Genomic DNA, 19734 nt, shown 5'->3' on the forward strand with positions numbered 1-19734 from the left:
AGCAGGGCTGAGGTATTAATGTTTGATGATGGGCAGAGAGATTCAGTTTAGGAAGATGAAAACAGTGACAAACAGTGATGAACAGTGGTGATGGCTGAACAATGTGACCGACTTAATGCTACTATACACTTAAAAATGGTTAAAATGGTAAGTTTTTTGCCATGCATATTTTACCACAATTTTAAAAGAAGGAATGAAGTCCTGCCACATGCCACGACATGGATGAACCTTAAAAACATGCTCAGTGAAAGAAGCCGGAATGAAAAAACAGACATTAAATGATTTCACTCATATGAAATGTCCAGACCAAGGAAATCTACAGAGTGGATGCCTAGGGCTAGGGCGGAAGGGGGCTGAAGGGGACAGGGTTTCCTTCGGAGGTGATGAAAATGTTCTAAAACTGATTGTGGTGATGGCTGCACACGCCTGTGGATGTATTAAAAACCGTATACTGGGATTTCCCTGGTGGTTCACTGGTTAAGACTCCACGCTTCCAACGCAGGGGGTGCGGGTTCAATTCCTGGTTGGGCACCTAAGATTCCACATGCTGCACGGCCGAAAAAAAAAAAGATCCCATATACTAAAAACCACTGAACCCTACAATTTAAATGGGTGAATTATATGATGTGTGAACTATATCTCAATAAAGGTGCTTCTCAAAAAAAGAAAAACAACTTTTTTCATATGTAATGATTTTTTTCTTAACCAATGAAACTTGAATGCACTTCTACAGAAATATTTCACAGATGTAAATAAAAGTCATTTTAAAGAAGATTTTTCAACAGCTTAAAGAAAAGCAATTATAGCATCTGAGACCCTCTGCAAGACTAAGGACCTATTTTCCCAGGAGGCAAGCTCGCTGTCCACACCAGTTCAAGAAGACCAGGGAGACAAGGGGAGGAGAGCAGGTACGGAGGCAGAAGGGCCCGGGCAGCCTTCTCCTCTCTCCTCCACTCAGCGCAGCGCCCCGTGTGCACGGCTTGTCACAAGGGCCCGCCATGTCCAGTCACAGCCAGCATGGGCTTCTGGCTACCAAGCAACAGGACAGGCATGACATCAGTTAAAAACCCTAGTTTTCCTTCCTGTCACATACTCTCGAAAGCTCAATCCATGGGGAGAGCAAACAGATCAACTACTGTTCTAAGCTGTGTAACCCGATTCCAAGTTTATCCCCAGAGTCCCAAAGAAGGCAGGCAGGCCGGCTTGGCCAGAAACAAGTCCACAACCTGGAAATCCTTCATCTCTTATAGCATAGTATCTGTAGCCACTCGCCCAATGGGCCCTAGTGGGAGGATGTAAAACCTGGATAATTTTTTAGTGACAATCAGAATAAGTGAAACAATGTCACCATCGCAGATGACCCAAACTGTCAGAGACCACCTAGAAAAAAAGCCAATTACCAATGAGCCTTCCCAGTAATACGACTAGGAAGAAGATATGCTGGGAAGAAATGCCCCAGAAATGACAGCAGAAATACAACAGCCCATTTACCATGTGATTTGTCAAGAGTATCCCCTCCCAAGTAAAACCCCAGGAACACTCAACGATTCCAAACAAGTCTGAAACTTCAGATTTTTTATCACATGGCAGAAGAGCTTGATAATAAACATACACGTCATAATTAAACTCAGGAGGCACAGAGATACTTACATGAACAAGCTATCAGATAAAACGAGAATAATACGTTTATTTCATATTCAACACATGTAAGCAAGCCATGGCAGATGAGACTCCAAAAAGAGCAGTCACTGCTGGCGGGAATTCTCATCAGCGCCCTGGGGATCCACCTGAGTGTGCGCCCCTAACCTCCGCCCCACAGGCCCCTCCAACAGTACCTATGGAACCACAAGCATAGTACAGAGCTGCTTTTACAGACTATTGATCAGATATGAAAATCATCATTTCAAATGAGCCAAAAGACTAACTGGTTTATATGCTAAAGAAAATGAATTTGTGAAAAACGGAGCCACAAAGCAGTGGCTTGGTAGTGCTGTGCTACTTTCGGCACATTCAAGATCACCTACACACCACAAGCGACAAAGAACCTGGGGGACCCGGCATATTTTTTAAAGCTCAATCAAGTTTATCAGTTTATGAGTTGTTGAAGCAACTCAGGTAGGCTGCTTTAACATGTATTAAGTTGTTTGACGTTCAGATTTTAAAATCCAGGTTCCAAAAAGTTGTGTGTACGTGGATCTGAAAAATCCCAAAATAATAAAGACAACTACCTACCCAAATTCTATTATTCAACTATAACCACTTTGAATACTGTGGTATATATATTTTTTGTCATTTTCCTAAGCTCCTTCCCCAATTTCTTTCCTTTTATTAAAATTGGAATCATGGCAAATATACTGTTCTATAAAGTTCCTTTTCCACTTATAAGCATTTTCCATCAATTCAGCATTAAAAGCATCATTTTTAATCATGTACAGAATTTCACCTTAAAGATATAGCATGGTTCAACCAACTGCCTACTGCTAAAGATAGAGTTTTCCCATTATTTTTTATTTCTATACACAACTCTATAAAATGCATACCTATATGTCAACCTTTATGCACAATCTGAAGAGACCCTTTAAAGTTGGGTTCTCTGGACCAAAGGGCACAACCATTTTAAAACTTCTTTTATTTTAATTAATTAATTAATTAATTGGCTGTGTTGGGTCTTTGTTGCTGCGTGCAGGTTTTCTCTAATTGAGGAGAGCAGGGGCTATTCTTCGCTGTGGTGTGCGGGCTTCTCATTATGGTGGCTTCTCTTGTTGCGGAGCACAGACTCTAGGTGAGCAGGCTTCAGTAGTTGTGGCACATGGGTTCACAGTTGTGGCTCGCAGGCTCTAGAATGCAGGCTCAGTAGTTGTGGCTCATGGGCTTAGTTGCTCCACGGCATGTGGGATCTTCCTGGCCCAGGGCTCGAACCCGTGTCCCCTGCATTGGCAGGCAGATTTTTAACCACTGCGCCACCAAGGAAGCCCCATTTTAAAACTTCTTGATGCCTGCTGCCAAAGTGCCTACAAAAGAGCCACACTGGCTCACTGTTCACCCATCAGTGGTGTCAGAATTCTGGTCTCATATCTCAATTGACTTGTTTTTTAATCAATTAAAACTTTGACATAGCAACAATATAATTTTTTAAAACATTAAATTGCTAGTGAAGATATTGAAATTTTTTAATGATGCAAGATATACATAAAGTTAACAAATGGCATGAAATATTTTAAAGTTAAAAAACTACCTCAGGGACTTCCCTGGTGGCACAGTGGATAAAGACTGCACTCCCAGTGCAGGGCACCCGGGATCAATCCCTGGTCAGGGAACTAGATCCCACATGCATGCCGCAACTAACAGTTCATATGCCGCAACTAAGAGTTCACTTGCCACAACTAAGGAGATTGCCTGCTGCAACTAAGACCTGGTACAATCAAATAAATAAATATATATTTTTTTAATTACTGCAAAGGGAATATTTGTAAGTACATCAATATGTGAAAAATAATGAAAATAAATTATGAAACATACTGAAAGTTACTAACTGTATTTAAATGGATTTCTTGATAATACACCTTAGTGATTCTATGCAAGTAACTTCCCCCCAAATTGATTAATGTCAACTCATTACCCCCCTCAAATGATGCCATACAATTAATTGCACTAAGTATTAAAGGGAGAAAGGAAAACTGCAAGATGTAAAACAGCAGATAATCTAACATTTTAGTTGATCCAGAAATGGGACAAAGAAACTGTCACAGGTGGCCTCATACTGATTACCATTAATATTAAAAGAATCGTGATAAATTCAACAAAAGCTTTTCAAAACAAAAACCACTCCATGAAACTAAGATCTGGCATTTGATGTTACTTCCGCTCAAAGATCCTCACAGCAGGAAATATCACCCCTTCCTGGTGTGAAAGGTCTTCTAAAAATAGAAGCCTAGATGACAACTGGTTATGTACAAACATGAACCAAAGCTCCCAACACAAAGAATTATTAACCCCACACGTGAACCATCCGATCACAAGTACACCTGTCACAAAATATGCTCTAATGTACATCAAATACACAGGTTATAAAAGATTTCAAACTTCTGTTCTAAAGATCTGAGTCTTATTTCAGAATGAAACAAATAGAATTTTTAACACCAATGCAAAATGGTGGTTACCTCCAGGAAAAGGAAGGGAATCCAAGGCCAATTTGGCAAAACGTTCAGATTTGATAAAGCTATTTTATTCTTTTCAAAATTGTATTCTTTACTACTTTATAAACGTTTGTAATTTTTAATAAAGAGAGCTTATTTCACATAAAACTTTATGGCCTCTAATACACAATTACCAGCATACGCTATAATGAACTCTTCTCAAAAATCAGCTGGCAATTTAGTATATGTATAAAACCAACATCACTGGTAGCAAGGAAAAAAAAAGGTGCTGGCAGAAGACCACAGTGGGTCACAGCAATAGTAACCTTGTGCAATATCCTCTCAGTTTCAACAGGGGTACTTGTTGGGGTCTGTGGAGATCCTCTGACACAGGCCTCTAGAGACCAGTGACGTCTTCAGAAAGTCCAACGCTGAGTTACCCCCTGACCCAGCAACTCCACTCCTAGACACACACACAAGAGAAATGAAAACAAATGTCCTCACAGACACTGTACACAAATGTTTTTAACAGCCAAAAGACGGAAAGAACCCAAATGTCCACCAATTAACAAATGAATAAACAAATCGTGGTATACCAAGCAATGAGATATTATTCAGCCATAAAAAGGAATGAAGAACACACATGCTACAACACCAATAAACCTAGAAAACATTATGCTAAGTGAAAGAAACTGGTCACAAAAGGCCACACGTGTTGTATGATTCCATCCACATGAAACGCCCAGAAGAGACAAATTCACAGAAATTAAGTAGATCAGTGGGTGTCAGGAGCCAGGGAGAAGGAGAGGTTGCCGATGGTACAGGGTTTCATTTTGAGGTGATGGAAATGTTCTGAAAAAGCAGCAGTGACTGCTGTACAACTCTGCAAAAATACTAAAAAACACAGAACTGTACTACTTAAAAGGGTGAGTTTTATATGAATTAAATCTCAATAATGCTGGTATTTTTTTCCTTTGTAAACCAGTGATAACTTGCCTTAAGTAGTTCATTAAGACTGACCATTCATCGATTCGCTGATTTATTTGAACCAATGAATGACCACCCTCTTAATATGAAGCTCCACGTGTATGATCCATTTGATTAAAATCTGCTCCCAAGCAGTGCACACTTCCAATGAAACTGCTAGACCCAGGGAGAAATCAAGCCCACAAAAAGATGTCTCTGATTTTAGGATCTGGAAAAAGAGGAAGCGTTACTAAGGGCTTTGGAATGAGAGAAGTCACCGAGTTTCAGGAAACCTCTGCGGTTACTCTGGGTTTCCCACACCCACCTGTAACTCTATTTTGAGGTGGCACCTGTCCCCCACCAGCATGACCAAAGGTCCTTCCCTCTGATCCTGGCCATGCACTTCTTTTTCTCCTCCCCCAACCCCACCTCCCCGCCTCCAGTTTGAACCCAGTCAGGGAGGGCTCTCACACACACACAATCACACACACAGCCCGCGGCCTTCTCCACTCTCCCATTACCTGGGTTCCACAACCCAGGCAACTTCCACCATCCAGGCATCCAGGCCACTGTAAAAACCATCAAAAGAAAACATTCCAGAATAAAGCCTGGGGAGGGAAGGTCTGCCAACGCCGGCCTCCCGTGCCCTTTGCTCTCCGCCTGCCAACTGGCTCACTTCCATGCTGTTCATAATCTCTGGACTTTTCGAAGTTTTTAAGTTACGCTTCAGCAGTCGTGAACATCTCTGCACCAGGTGGCTTCTAGAGCACTCTTTGAGGCATGACCCTGAATTCCACCCCTGCACTGGCAGGCCGAACGCAACGCAGGAACAGTAAGAGAGGAAGACTCGGGAGAGGTAAACTTTCCAGTAGCCTATGTGCAGAGGAAAGGAGTGAAAGGCCACAGCCGTAACTTCAGGCATCAATTCCCCGCCATCGTACGCACACCCTACAGAATCCTACTCATCCTTATTCATGGTCCGCAAACAGACAAAGGGCGACTCACAAACCAGGTCTGTTTGCAGTTCTCATCAGTGAAACAGGGTCCCTGAAAAGGCCAGACACCTGGGGGGACCCCCGCCTTCTCCACGTGACTCATCCATATGAATGTCACTTGGCCCTGGACTGCGACAGGACGCCTGTCTGCAGAGGCTTCTAACCCACGGGAGCATCAACTGGACCTGAGGGTAGCTGTGCCCCTTGGCTTCATTGCTTACCTGAAAGATAGGGCTCGTCAACATGCTTAAGGTCACTGGAAGTCCTTGCCGGACGTCATATTCTCAGGCTACTTCTGCACATACCTTACAAGCAGCAGGTCCTATTGTAGAGAACTGCTTGCCACTAACAATCCGGGCAAAAATAGAGACAGGTGTATGTAACCCCTGCCTGAACTGAAGAGCACACCTGAGTGAATAGTTGAAATAACCATCACTCTGTGTTAGAACTGCACACGGGTCACCACTTGTTGACACTTCAACTACTGGCAAGCTACTCAGCCTCTCTGGGCCCCTGGCATTAAGAATACCTCTCCCCAGGCTGGCTGCCGGGTTAAGTGAGATACGTACAATCAGTGTAGTACCTGGTAAGAGTAAGCACACAACGAATGGAACCTTTCATTACCGTGATTAACTTAAGAAAGCAGAAGTTCTAGAATTTAAACTGTCCTGGAAAGAAAAACATGATATTTCAACTAAAATATAACACTATATGGCTATTCAAGAGAATAAGGTAGCTCAATAAATACCAATATAAAACACTCCCTAAGATACAGTGCTGCCTTCAGTGCAAAAAAAGTGACCTGCCGTAAGTATCAGAGAGGGAGGGGAGCTACACATCCTCAGCCCCTCGCACAGGCCTGCACGGTGCAGCTCTCAATGTCTGCTACACACACAAATACCCCCACGCGTACGAACATACGCACAACGTCTCTCTGGAAGAACGTATAAGAACAGAGGGACAGTGCTTGCTTCTAGGGAGAGGCACTGGGGATCAGATGTGGCAGAAAGACACCCTTTTTTGTACTGTTTGAATTTTAAAGCCAGGACACCGATTACCTACTCAAAGATTTGTTTTTAACAAAATGAACAAAAATAGCCCTTGCTTTTTTCCAGCTGTCCTCTGTAATCACTTCATAAATGAAAGGAATGAACGCTCAAGGAGGGAGCTATCCCACTCGACTGAACTTCCTGGCTCATCATCAAGTGGGTACAAAGTGCCACCCTGACCACAGGATAACTCGAGGTTAACAAAACATTCTTGGGGAAAATCTGAAAACTCTTCGTACCTCCCTCTGCGCCTGCCTTACATACAGGGCGGCAAATGCCACCTACCTGTTAATGTTTCAAGCCCCTCACTGGTCTGGGGCCCTTACTCTGAACGTGAAATATCACTGCGGAGTCCTAGGGAGGTAAGACACACACACACAGGAACTCAGATGTGGATGACTTCCAAGCCAGGCCAGGAATGTTCTTAACTCTTAAAGTAATCTTGCTTTTTCTTATTTATAATCACATTTTCTCTTAAAAAACTGAGGAAAATGTTTAGTAACTTGGGCTCCAGTTAATTGAACCTTTCCTGCTAATTTCCTTTCTCCAGTCACATAACAAACAGATAATGCTGTGCGTACGTTTCAGGATTTTTAGGGCTGGGCCTCATTTTCAGCCCTGAATTTCCTGACTGAGCCCTTTAAAAAGCCAAAATGCTTTTCATTGATATCAATCTATAATAATAATGACCCATTTGCTTCTCAGTGACTTTTCCAACTTTCAACTTTAGAGCCAGTTCTAGGTTTAGCCAACTTGATTTTTTCCTCCCCCAACTCATCTTCTTCTACATTAGTCCCACTGTTCCAGAACCTGTAGCACAGTCCTTTCCAACGGAAGTCGACTATGTTAGACAATGAATCATCTCTGGGAAACTTACATCCTACCTATATGCAAGGCAAACCCCAAAAACCTGATAAGGCACAAAATCAACCAAGATCCTCTTAACCTGCTGACAGGTCACTACAATTCAAACAGGTTACTCTCGCATCTGGGGTAAAGTACAATTGATTCCCAGACTTAATGGCAGTGGAGATTTACAAGGAGGGAGGAGAAAATGAACATTTCCCCACCCTGAAGCAAATGAGGAAACACTCCCGACTTAAAGGTCTATGAGCTCACCATTTACGGCACAGCCGTACTTACCCGAGAGGACAGAGGGGCAAAAGTGCTTCCCACTCAAACACAACAGAGAGAGGAAAACCCAACTGTAACGCGGGGAAGCTAAGGAAGGTGGCTGTGGTCACAGCAACTGTGAAAACCGTCTTTCCAGCTCCCCACTTTCTAAAGCTCCGTCCTCAGGGCGGGACCACAGCAAAGCCCTCCCCTCATCACTCCCTCTTCAGCCACGAAGCCACAGGGTAACATGGCATCTTGGTTCCATGGCCGCTCACAAATCCTTCCAGACTGTTCACCCACTTTGCGAAAAACACTGAATGCTACTGTCAGGTGTTGGCTATAAAAACTATCATTCAGGACCTCCCTGGTGGCACAGTGGTTAAGAATCCGTCTGCCAATGCAGGGGACACAGGTTCAAGCCCTGGTCTAGGAAGATCCCACATGCCACGGAGCAACTAAGCCCATGCGCCACAACTACTGAGTCGGCGATCTAGAGCCCATGAACCATAACTACTGAGACTCCATGCTTAAACTACTGAAGCCCACACACCTAGAGCCCATGCTCCGCAACAAGAGAAGCCACAGCACTGAGAAGCCTGCACACAGCAACAAAGAGTAGCCCCTGTTCGCCACAACTAGAGAAAGCCTGCGTGCAGCAACGAAGACCCAATGAAACCGAAATAAATTAATTTTTTTTTTAATGGGAAAAGGACTTAAAAAAAAACTATCATTCAAGTTTGGTTGCTCTGAAAAGTCCTCACAGACTGAAGATATACTGCATGTGTAGAAAGGAAGTCAAACCTGAGTCGATGATAAGGCCAAACGGTCCAGCAGATGTGATTCGTGCTGTGCTGTGTGAGTCACTTTAACACGGCAGCAGCAAGCTGGTCTACATGGGGCAGACCCTGGGCACTTGGGAATGTCACACCCTGCGCTTCAAGTACTCAGTGTGTGACAGGAAATAGCTGGTAATCTTAACTACAAGTGATAAAGTGAACGCAGGGGAGAGAGCCTCTGCACTGGTGTGTGCACTCTCTCTGTCCCATAGAAACAATTTTTTAAGTTTTGGAGTAAAGTCACTCCACTAGATATTGGTTTACTGTATAACATAGTTTTTATTTTAGCAACATGTATTTAACACAAGTAGCTTTACAAATGGCTTGCATCCGTTATTTGTAGACTTACCCGGTCTTAACGTGGTTATTTCTGTTTCATTCTACAGCATTCGAAGCAGAAAATCCCCGCTGCAATGACACGACCACTGGGCGCAGTGCCCAAGGTCCTGAACTATGCCATTCCTCATGTCGAACATCTCGACTATATTCCTTTCCAATTTTTAAGCTGCGGTATAGTACATGTAACATACAATCTGCTATCTTAAACATTCGTCAGTTCAGTGGCATGAAGTCCACTCGACTTGGCTGTGCAACCATCACCCGCCTCCGGAACTCCTCATCTCCTGCAGCTGAACTCCTGCCCTTTAAACACTAACTCCTCAATCCCCGTCCTCCAGCCCCTGGCCCCACCAGGCTCCTGTGTCCCTACGATTTTGCCTCCTCTAGGGACCTCCCAGCAGTGACATCGTACGTATCTGTCTTTTGGTGACTGGCTCATTTCAGTTAGCACAACGTCCTCCAGGTTTGTCCACGCTGTAACGTGTCAGAATCTCCTATCACAGCTGCATAACATCTGCTTGTGTGCATGTGCCGCGTTCTGCGCACCCACTCACCCATGGAAAACACCCATATATTTGTAATCACTTGGAAAAGGAGTCACATCTAGGGGAGCCAGCTCAGACAACGAGAAATCTGAGACACCGCCTGCTCCAGATGCCTTACAGCAAAGGTTTTCACCTGCTAAACTGAGAAGGGAAGTTTCTGGTCTGCACCAAACTAACTGTACGTTGCTGAAAACCAAAAAGCCACTGGAACCTCTGTGAACTGTCCACAAGCAACATGGTACAAAGCCCAGCAGGCACAGGACTCAGCTTCCCTAAGGCCAGGGGTGGGGATGGGAGTGGGGATGGGAGTGGGGATGCTTCAGTAAAATGACAGCATCAACACGCAGTAATTAGGAACAGGTGTCTCAGCTCCTAGCTCTCTCAACACCGAGTCTGCAGGCACAGTTAAGAGAACAGGCTTTGTCCCAGGTGGGCTGCTGGCTCGGCCTTGGGCAGATTACTCTGTGAAACGCTGTAATAGTATCTAGTAGGGGTCTGTGAGGATTACATGAGATAATGTCAGTTGCTTTTTATCATCACCAATTGCAAAGCAAAGGTTAATGTTTAAGAGGGTGCAAGACAGAGAAAAGCTCAGTCTTCAGCCTCTGCTCCCGGCTGCCCAACCTCAGCACCATCCGCAGCCGGGGCACGGAGAGGAGGGGGCTGTCCTGCGCACCGCAGGACATTCAGCAGTATCCCTGCCCTCTACCGTCTAGATGCCAGTAATACCACTACCACCATGAAATCGTGACAATCGAAAATGTGTCCAGACATTACCAAATGTCCCTCAGAAAGTATTTATAAAATACCCATTTCAAGCCACCAACCTTAGCATCCTTGGGACATAGCACACCTCTGCCTACTCTTCCCACCTCAAAGGTCCTTCCACCTTTCAGAGCTCAGGGATGCTCCCACTTTCTCCACAAAGTGCCCCACATCTCTTCTAGCCCCCATGAACCTCCCGGGCCTTACGTTTTTATTGTTTCATCACCAGCCCCTGGGCCACTATGATATTCAACAAAAAAAGTGCTAGGCACAGTGAGATGAGAGAATGTTGATTATGGGCAGATGGCAGTCTGGTTATGGATGCAAAATGGGCTGATGGGAAGCTAAAGATGAGGGCTGTCCTAGGGAGGAACTAGATTGCCTGCCAGTGGACAGAGGATGGTGAGATCATGGAGGGAGTCCAGGCTGGCCGCCAGGGTCCACTGGAGAGGAGAACCAGGAAGGAGACCGTGGGCATCAGGGTCGGAGCCGAGCAGGCCAACAGACTAGACTGAAAACGAACTCCTGGAGTTGATAAGCAGTTATAGCAAGTTTCTGCGGTCAAGGTTAACATGCAAAGTCAGGTGCTTTCCTACACACCAGCAATGAACAAGTAAAACTGAAATTAAAAGCATATTACTGTTTACATTAGCACCCCCCAAATTAAATGCCGAGGTATAAACCTAACAAAGTATGTACAAGATATACATGAGGAAATCCACCAGAATCTAATGTAAGATATCAAAGAAGAACTAAATAAATGGAGAGATATTCCATGTCTGTGAATAGGAAGACTCAATATTGTCGAGAAGTCAGTTCTTCCCCACTGGATCTATAGATGCAATGCAATCGCAATAAAAATCCCTGCAAGTTATTTTGTGGATATGAATAAACTGATTCTAAAGCTACATGGAGAAGCAAAAGACCCAGAATAGCCAACTCAGTATTTAAGAAGAACAAAACCTGAGGACTGATCCCACCAGATTTCAAGACTTACGATAAAGCTACAATAATCAAGACAGCGTGAAACTGGCAAAAAAAAAAAAAAGACATATAGATCAGTGGAACAGAATGCAGAGCCCAGACACAGACCCACACAAATGTAGTCAACTGATCTTGACAAAGAGCAAAGACAATATTGTGGATAAAGGATCTTTTCAAAAAATGGTGCTGGAACAACTAGACATCCACCTACAAAAAAATGACATCTAGGGACTTCCCTGGCAGTCGTGATTAGGACTCTGCACTTTCGTTGCAGAGGGTACGGGCTCAACCCCGGGTCAGGGAACAAAGACACCACAAAACACAGAACTTACACCTTCACAAAAATTAAGTCAAAATGGGGCGTTCCCTGGTGGTCTAGTGGTTAGGATTTGGCGCTTTCACTGCCAAGGGCCCAGGTTCAATCCCTGGTTAGCGAACTGAGACCCTGCAAGCTGTGCGGAAAAAAAAAAATTAACTCAAAATGGATGACCAACCTAAATGTAAAATGCAAAACTATAAAACTAGAATATAACGTTGGCGAAAAGCTAGATGACCTTGGCTATGGCGTTGTTTTAGACGCAACTCCAGAGATGTGATCCATGAGAGAAATAACTGATATGCTGGGCTTCGTTCATAATGGAAAAACCCTGCTCTGCAAAAGACACTATCAAGAGCCTGCGAAGACAAGCCACGAGCGGGAAGAAAACATCTGCAAACGACAATCTGATAAAGAACCGTTACCCAAAATATTCAAAAAGCTCTTAAAATTCAACAATAAGAAAACAACCTGATTAAAAATGGGCAAAAGACCTAAAGAAGCACCTGACCAAAGAAGATGGCAAGTAAGCATATGGAAAGATGCTTCACCATCATCTGTCATTAGAGAGTCACAGATTAAAACAAGGTACCACTACACAGCTACTCGAATGGCCAAAATCCAGGACACTGACAACACCAAGTGCTGGCGAGGATGTGGAGCGACAGGAACTCTCATTCATTGCTGGTGGGGATGCAAAATGGTAGTCACTTTGGAAGACAGTTTGGCAGTTTCTTACAAAACTAAACATACTTTTCCCATACAATCCAGCAACTGGGCTTGTTGGTATCTACCAAAATGAACTGAAAACATGTCCACACAAAAACCCGTACACAGATGTTCACAACAGCTGTACTCATAATTGTCAAAACGTGGATGCAATCAAGATGTCCTTCAGTAGGCAAATGGATAAACTGTGGTACACCCAGACAATGGAACGTGATTCAGCGTTAAAACACAATATGCTATGAAGCCATGAAAAGACACAAACTTCAATGCATATTATTAAGTGAAAGAAGGTGATCTGAAAAGGCTGTACTGTATGATTCCAACCATATGACATTCTAGAAAAGGCAAAATTATGGAGACACCAAAAAGATCAGGGGTTGAGGGGAGGGAGGGGTAAACTGGCAGAGGAAGAGGACTCTTGGGGCCATGAGGCTCTTCTGTAGGATCCTACAGTGGTGGCTACAGTACATGTCATTATACATTTGTCCAAACCTATAGAATGTATACCACCAAGAGTGAACCCTAATGTAAACTGTGGACTTTGGTTGATAATGACGTGTCAGTATAGGTTCACAGACTGTAACAAATGTACCAGCACAGGAGAATGAAGTCAACAGTGAGGGGGCTGTGGGGGGAAGGGGAGGTATAATGGGAGCTCTCTGTACTTTCTGCCCGATTTGGCTGTGAATCTAAAACTGCTCTGGAAAAAAATTAGTTTTATTAATTTTTTTTTTAAAAAGTAGTAAGGCCACTTAAGGGACCAAAGTTTCATAATGTGTAGTAAAAACAAAGCGTAAATGAAACTTCATCTTGAAAAATGAAACAGAATTATGTTTTTACATGTAACAAAATTTAGGTTATAAGTGTAACTATGTACATAAAAAGGAAATCAAGTAGGGAATTGTGGCATAATTTTTCCAAAAACCTTTAAGATGGCACCATAAAGCAGAATCTACTCCTTCTTTAACTTTTACTGTATAATTTTGCAAATACAACTGAGGACTTTACCAGTCTTTTCAAGGGCCTCTTCGTCTTTTGATATTTAAATGATTCGATTTTGAAGGGCCCGTGTTCCCATATACCCCATCATTTCTCAACTGGCAGTGGGCCTGTGGGGGGATGTGCATGAAACTTTCACAGTCCTCAAACATTTCTTTCATCAAACTTCACGAGAGCTTGCATCTTCTGCAAGGTTTACAATTTCACAGCTCACTGTGACTGTTTTATCAGCTAGCAACATGAGGGACAGTGACAAACGTTGATGCGATGGGCAGAGACCAGAGCTGGCGTTCAGCTGTGACGTCCACACGTGGACAAAATTTCCAAGTGTCCGTTAACAACGACGTTCATGTTGCGATCATTTTTCTCCTTCCCTGTGCCACTCATAGCTGGAGAAACTCAGGCAACCAGCAGGCTGATGACAAAGACCCCTGTCGTCACATTAGGAGGAGAGCAAAGAAGTCAATTCACACTATGATCCAGGGGCTAAAGTCAGGCACTCTTCTCCTGCTGGACACAGAAAGATGAACACAACATGCCCTGTGGGAATTCAATCTAACAGACGTGAACGAATAAATACACACCACGTGGTAAGGCTGGGACATAACGGTGTGTATGCATGAAGTGCTACGGAAGAAACCTACACGAGGAAGAAATTTTTTCTGTCTGGCTAAGTTAGGCCTTGAAGGAGGTATTTTAAAAGCAGACACTAGGGACTTCCTAGGTGGCGCAGTGGTTAAGAATCCTCCTGCCAATGCAGGGGACAGCTCTGGGGAGATCTCACATGCCGCGGAGCAACTAAGCCCTTGCGCCACAACTATTGAGCCTGTGCTCTAGAGCCCGTGAGCCACAACTATTGAGCCCATGTGCTGCAACTATTGAAGCCCACGCGCCTAGAGCCCACGCTCTGCAACAAGAGAAGCCACTACAATGAGGAGCCCGTGCACCACAATGAAGAGTAGCCCCCGCTCGCATCAACTAGAGAAAGCCCGTGTGCAGCAACAAAGACCCAACGCAGCCAATAAATAAAATTAATTAAGTAATTAAAAAAAAAAAAAAGCAGACACCAGGTTGCCAAGCAGAGTGTAGGAGCAAAGAAAGGTCTGGAGACTGAAAACACAAAGCTCATTCAAGAAATGCAAGGTCAAGTGTAACTAGCCCACTGTTAGTTGCTGGTTAGGGGAAGGGAGTGATTTTAAAACAACAACAACAAAAGAATCACTGTGAAAAAGTAAGGCTGCGGCCCAAGGATAAATCACACAAGCAAGTTTGGGTTTGCTTCTCCAGCTACAGGAAGCCACAGTAAACTTCTAAACAAAGGAGTCCGGATATTTGAGAAATCCCTGGCAATGGCATATAGAATGGGGGTTGGGGGGGTGGCCTAAAGCATAAGGATGTCCACAGGTGCCTCCTGTCACAGGGTCTAAGCAAGGACAGCGGGCCTGGAGTGGATAGGAGGTGTAGGCGCAAAAGGAGCTCACTGGGGTCCCGCTGCTACCAAGGGCTGGAAGGGCTTTCTGAGAGAATGCAGAGAGTGAGAAATAAGCCTGGGGCTCCAGCCAGCTGCCGTTAATACCTCAAAGAAAAAAGCACAAGAAGCATATTCCAGGGTGGGGAGGGGCAAAGGGTTAAACGTGGGACAGACTGGATGGACTGAGCTGAGGCAGGGAGGTCTCATACACCGAAGACAGACCAGCACCCAGAGAAAAGCCGGGGCTGAGAGATGGACTAGGAACATTAGGAACACGTGATGCCAAGACCCGGCTGTGAACTGTCTATGGAGGGGCCCCGAGTCCCAACCAAGTGGATCCCTTCCCCACTGTGAACTGCCTCTTTTGCCTTTTTTTTTTTTTTTTAAAGCCAGGCATCACCCACTTGCCCAAATCCTAAATCACCTCTTTTCTCCTTATTAAACTCATTCCATAACTACATTCTATTTCAGAAAACAGGACTGACAGGCAGTGACCCACACCATACAACGTTATTTTAAAAGGTCCACGACACCAAGAGGAAAGCTGTGTCTTTCAAGACCACTGATTCCTGAAGAAAAGAAACAAAACATCCCTGATGAAGTAAAAATTCATATTTAAAGGCAAGACAAGAAAAATGTAAACATAAAATTTTTCTCTGCCCATGCTGGCCTCCTCCCTCCCCCCTGGTATGCACCGTGTACCTGCAGTATGCTTCAGTCAGACCTCCCCAATGACAGAAATACGTACTCGACCATGAAGATCAATTCTGCTTCCTCTGCAGCCAGCCATGTAACTCCTCTCTCAATCGTTCCCTTCCCAATCCTGTTGGGGTCACAGTGACCCACCACTCACTGGCCTTGCACTTGCAGACATCTTTGGTGAACTTCACGTACAATGCCCGTATATCATTTCCCTTAAAGACAGCAATTGGCCCAGGACAGACAGGTCAGATGACCTGGGGTGATACTGGACCGCAACTAATGCAAGTTCTTAGCTGTACTCCTTACTTGTGACCTTATTAATGTCACTAACTACAGTATTTGTATTCTGCTTGTTTTAAAGGAATACTGTTTCTTGCATTACCAAATGTGTGACTAAGCCTCCAATAAAATTAATGATTAGCCGACTTGAAATGATTGACCAAATATATAGTTCTATCGGACGAGTGATTATAATAGTATAGCTATAGATGTAGGAAAAAGCAACAAAAGGGAACCTTTTCCTGGAGCATAACAGACTGCTAAGATAAGTGGTCCAGAGGCTTTTGGCTACTGCTAACAGGGCATAGTCCACTAGCAGCACACTGAGTGGCCTATCAATGAAATCCTCCTCTGACCTGGGAACGCACATTCCTACTGCAGTGGGACAAATTGGTCACATCTGTCACCAAATTTAACTTCAAGATCTCCCAAACCTTGGTTGAAATTAAAACCAAGGGAAGGGACTGTAGCATAAAGAATCTTGCCCACTATCAGTTCGACAACAATCAAATCATTAGCCACTGTAGCTGCTGACTTACAATACGCCCTGAAAGGAATTCAGGGCAAAGATCAGGATAAAGTACTTTGTGCTCTAGGAAAAATGACAGAACTGGCCCTCAGATAGATATTATATTTTCTGGAGAAATTTTTTATGAACCCATTTTATGAAATTTTTATTTTCTTGCACCTTCCCACACTTAGAAAGGCCCTACGACCATTAACTAAGAGGTCTGCTCCTCGTGACTGGCAGCAACCTTCTGCTGAGACGTGCGCTGGACTGCACGTAGCCCCTTTGCCACAATCGCATATACATGGACCTCCCCCTTTAGCTCTCCAGAACAGTTCTCAGAGCTCTCTGAGAGGCTGCCTCTGGGTTATAATCTTCAACCTGGCTCGAATGAAATCTTCCATTTCTTTCTTATATTGACTACCGGTTAGTTTTTCCATTGACATCCTCAGTGCCTTTAGAGTGTCAGGCTTAAGCAAAACACAAAGGTTTATCTAATGAGTGGCACTCTCTAGAAAAGGGCCACAAAAACATCTTACAGCTGGATCCAGGCTGTCCAAACGTTTTCATAGCCAACAGGCAAGAGCACTGGAGCAGGGGGTGAGTTCGAGAGACCTGGCAGCTCCGTTTGGACAGAGTCACTGACCGCAGGCAAGTCACTGCCCCTCTACGTTTTCCATTTTACAGTTGGATGATCTGAAGACCACATGGCACAGAATGACCTCACTGAGAAATTTCAGGCCTAACTAAATGTGAGAGTTTGGGAAAGAGTTTCATTAAAAAAGGAAAAACAAAACAAAAGGTTTCATTAAGCAGTTCTTTGGCTTTCTTTTCTCTACCTTTTGCGTCTCAGTGCTCCTAAGCATATCTGTAACAGAGGCCACAGGCACAAAAAGAAAGTGAAGCTCAGTTAATTTTGCTGCATTTGCAGCTCTGGTAGAACACTGGGCACAGAAAAGGAACCAAATGACTAAAACTGGATTTGGGGATTTTCGGTGGCAGCCAGCCAGCCAGTTTCTAGATGCTGCACTCTACCTGGTCAACCAGTCAGAAGAAAATTACCAGAAAAAGACAACACATTTTAAAGGCCTCAGTAGACAGAAGTCCACTGAATGTTAAGGGATCATCTCAGCATCGACAAAGATCAAGTTTATGTCTTTCTGTGAAGTCTGAATACGTACACACATACTTTTTTGGTAATTTAAATTTATGGGTTTTTTTTAAGCGTAAAAAAAGGCGGAAAAAAATCTTTCTAACTTACGCTTAGTTATTTCTGGAGCCACGCATCCTAACTTTGGCTGGTCACACACCTACACGTCTCAACAATTCAGTGGGGAATGAACAAATGCCACCCCTTCACCGCGAACAAATGCCTCTTTCAGTGGGAAAAATCTAATCGTCGACTTGAACTAAAAGTAAAAGCCACCAAGTGATTTTTCTTTTTTTAAAGCCAGTCACAACATCCCTCCTTCATTCAAAGCCTTAAACCCAAAGCGACCTGCTAGACGTAGTTGAAGCTGCTGTACAAAATGTACTCTGCGATTTGAACAGCACTGTTCTTTCCTGGAGACCTGTTTTCCCACGAAACCGGTATGTTTTCAACAACCTGCCTTCTGGAGGGTCTTGGCGGGGCGGGGGAGGAAGGGGAGGCGTTTCACGGGATGTGGCCGGGATTCCACAAAGGCTCGGCCACCGAGCCCCCGGCCCGCGCCCCCCGCCCCGCCCCCCGCCCCCGGCCCCGCCCCAGGCCAGCGTCACCTGACCGCGTCCGCGGCCCCCGCCCCCGCCCCGTCACCCGACCGCGTCTGCGCCCCCCGCCCCCGCGCGCCCGCTCGCCCGCCGCCGCCGCCGCCGCCACCGACCTGATGACACTGATGTGGAACTGGTCCTCGCGAAGGCCCCGCCAGGCGCCGGGCAGGAACTCCTTGCACCACAGATAGGCTCTGCGCCGCGTCCGGGGCTCGGGCTGCTCGTCGGCCGGCGGCGGCGGCGGCGGCGGCGAGGGCGGCGGGGTCGGCTGCCGCCCGCCCAGCTGCTTGGGCTCGAGGTCCCTGGCGGCGTCGCGCTGCTGCCCCACGCCGGGCGCCGGGGCCGCGCTGCCGCTGCCGCAGCCCAGCAGCAGCCCGAGCGGCGAGGGCTCCGTCTCGCCCCCGTTGCAGAACTTGGTCTTCATGCCGGGCAGGCGGCCGAGGAGGCGCGGTCGGCCGCAGCGCGAGAGGGCGAGGCTCAGGGTCCGGCCGGACGCCCCCCTCACGGAGGCCGCGCGCGGAGGCCGCTCGTCCGCGCGCTGCCGGGCAGGCCGGGGGCGGCTGGGGGGCGGCGGCGGCGGCGGCGTGGAAGCAACGTGGAGGCGGCGGGCGGCGGCGGCGGCGGCGGCACTGGCACTGCTCGGCTGGCCCTGCTGGCCGCGGCGCCCGCTCCTATACCGCCGCCGCACGAGGAGCGCCGTCCGCGTCACAGCCCGCCCTCGCGCTCGTCGCTGATTGGCCGTCGCCCGTCGGCCCGGCGCCTCACAACCGCCTCCGCCCCCGCCACGCCGCCTCCCCATTGGCTGCGGCGGCTCACGGCCTCCCCTCGCTCCCCCCACGGCAGTCGCGGGTGCTGCGGAAGGCGGGGCCTCGAGGCGGCGGGGCGGAGCGTCGAGCTGGTGCCCCGGGTCGCGGGGATGGAGAAAGCTGGGGCGAAAGCTGGGGAGGCGCGGGGGCTCCCCGAGAGCGGGCGGGGGCCGGCCCGCCCTTGAGCCTCGGGGGAGCCAGAGCTTGGCTTGGGTGGCTGAAACGTTGCTTGGACCCCTCGGAATCTGCAGGAGGACATCAGAGGCCGGGGCCTGGCAGGGAGCCGTTAGGAAGCTGGTGCCTGGAGGCTGGCTTCTCTTTCCTCGTGACCTTGGGGCGAGGCACCTCCTTCTGCAGCTCCGTGCGTGTGTTTTTAGAACATTTCCCAGCGCCGGCTCAGCTCCCTGCGAGGCGCGGCCACGCCCCGTCCGAGCTGGAGCCTGA

The 19734-nt window shown here is 46.3% G+C and overlaps 1 protein-coding gene across 1 annotated transcript in view; it reads right to left on the reverse strand.

Annotated features, from left to right (window-relative positions):
- Positions 1–19283, reverse strand: part of CHKA (choline kinase alpha) — a 56321-nt gene extending 37038 nt beyond the window's left edge. The window contains exon 1 of the mRNA XM_057726046.1: positions 18598–19283. Coding sequence (XP_057582029.1) covers positions 18598–19283 — 686 coding nt within the window. The remainder of the gene's footprint in view (positions 1–18597) is intronic.
- Between the last annotated feature and the right edge of the window lie 451 nt (positions 19284–19734).

The sequence above is a fragment of the Hippopotamus amphibius genome, chromosome 3 (genome assembly GCF_030028045.1).
Source record: "Hippopotamus amphibius kiboko isolate mHipAmp2 chromosome 3, mHipAmp2.hap2, whole genome shotgun sequence".
Lineage (NCBI taxonomy): Eukaryota > Metazoa > Chordata > Mammalia > Artiodactyla > Hippopotamidae > Hippopotamus > Hippopotamus amphibius.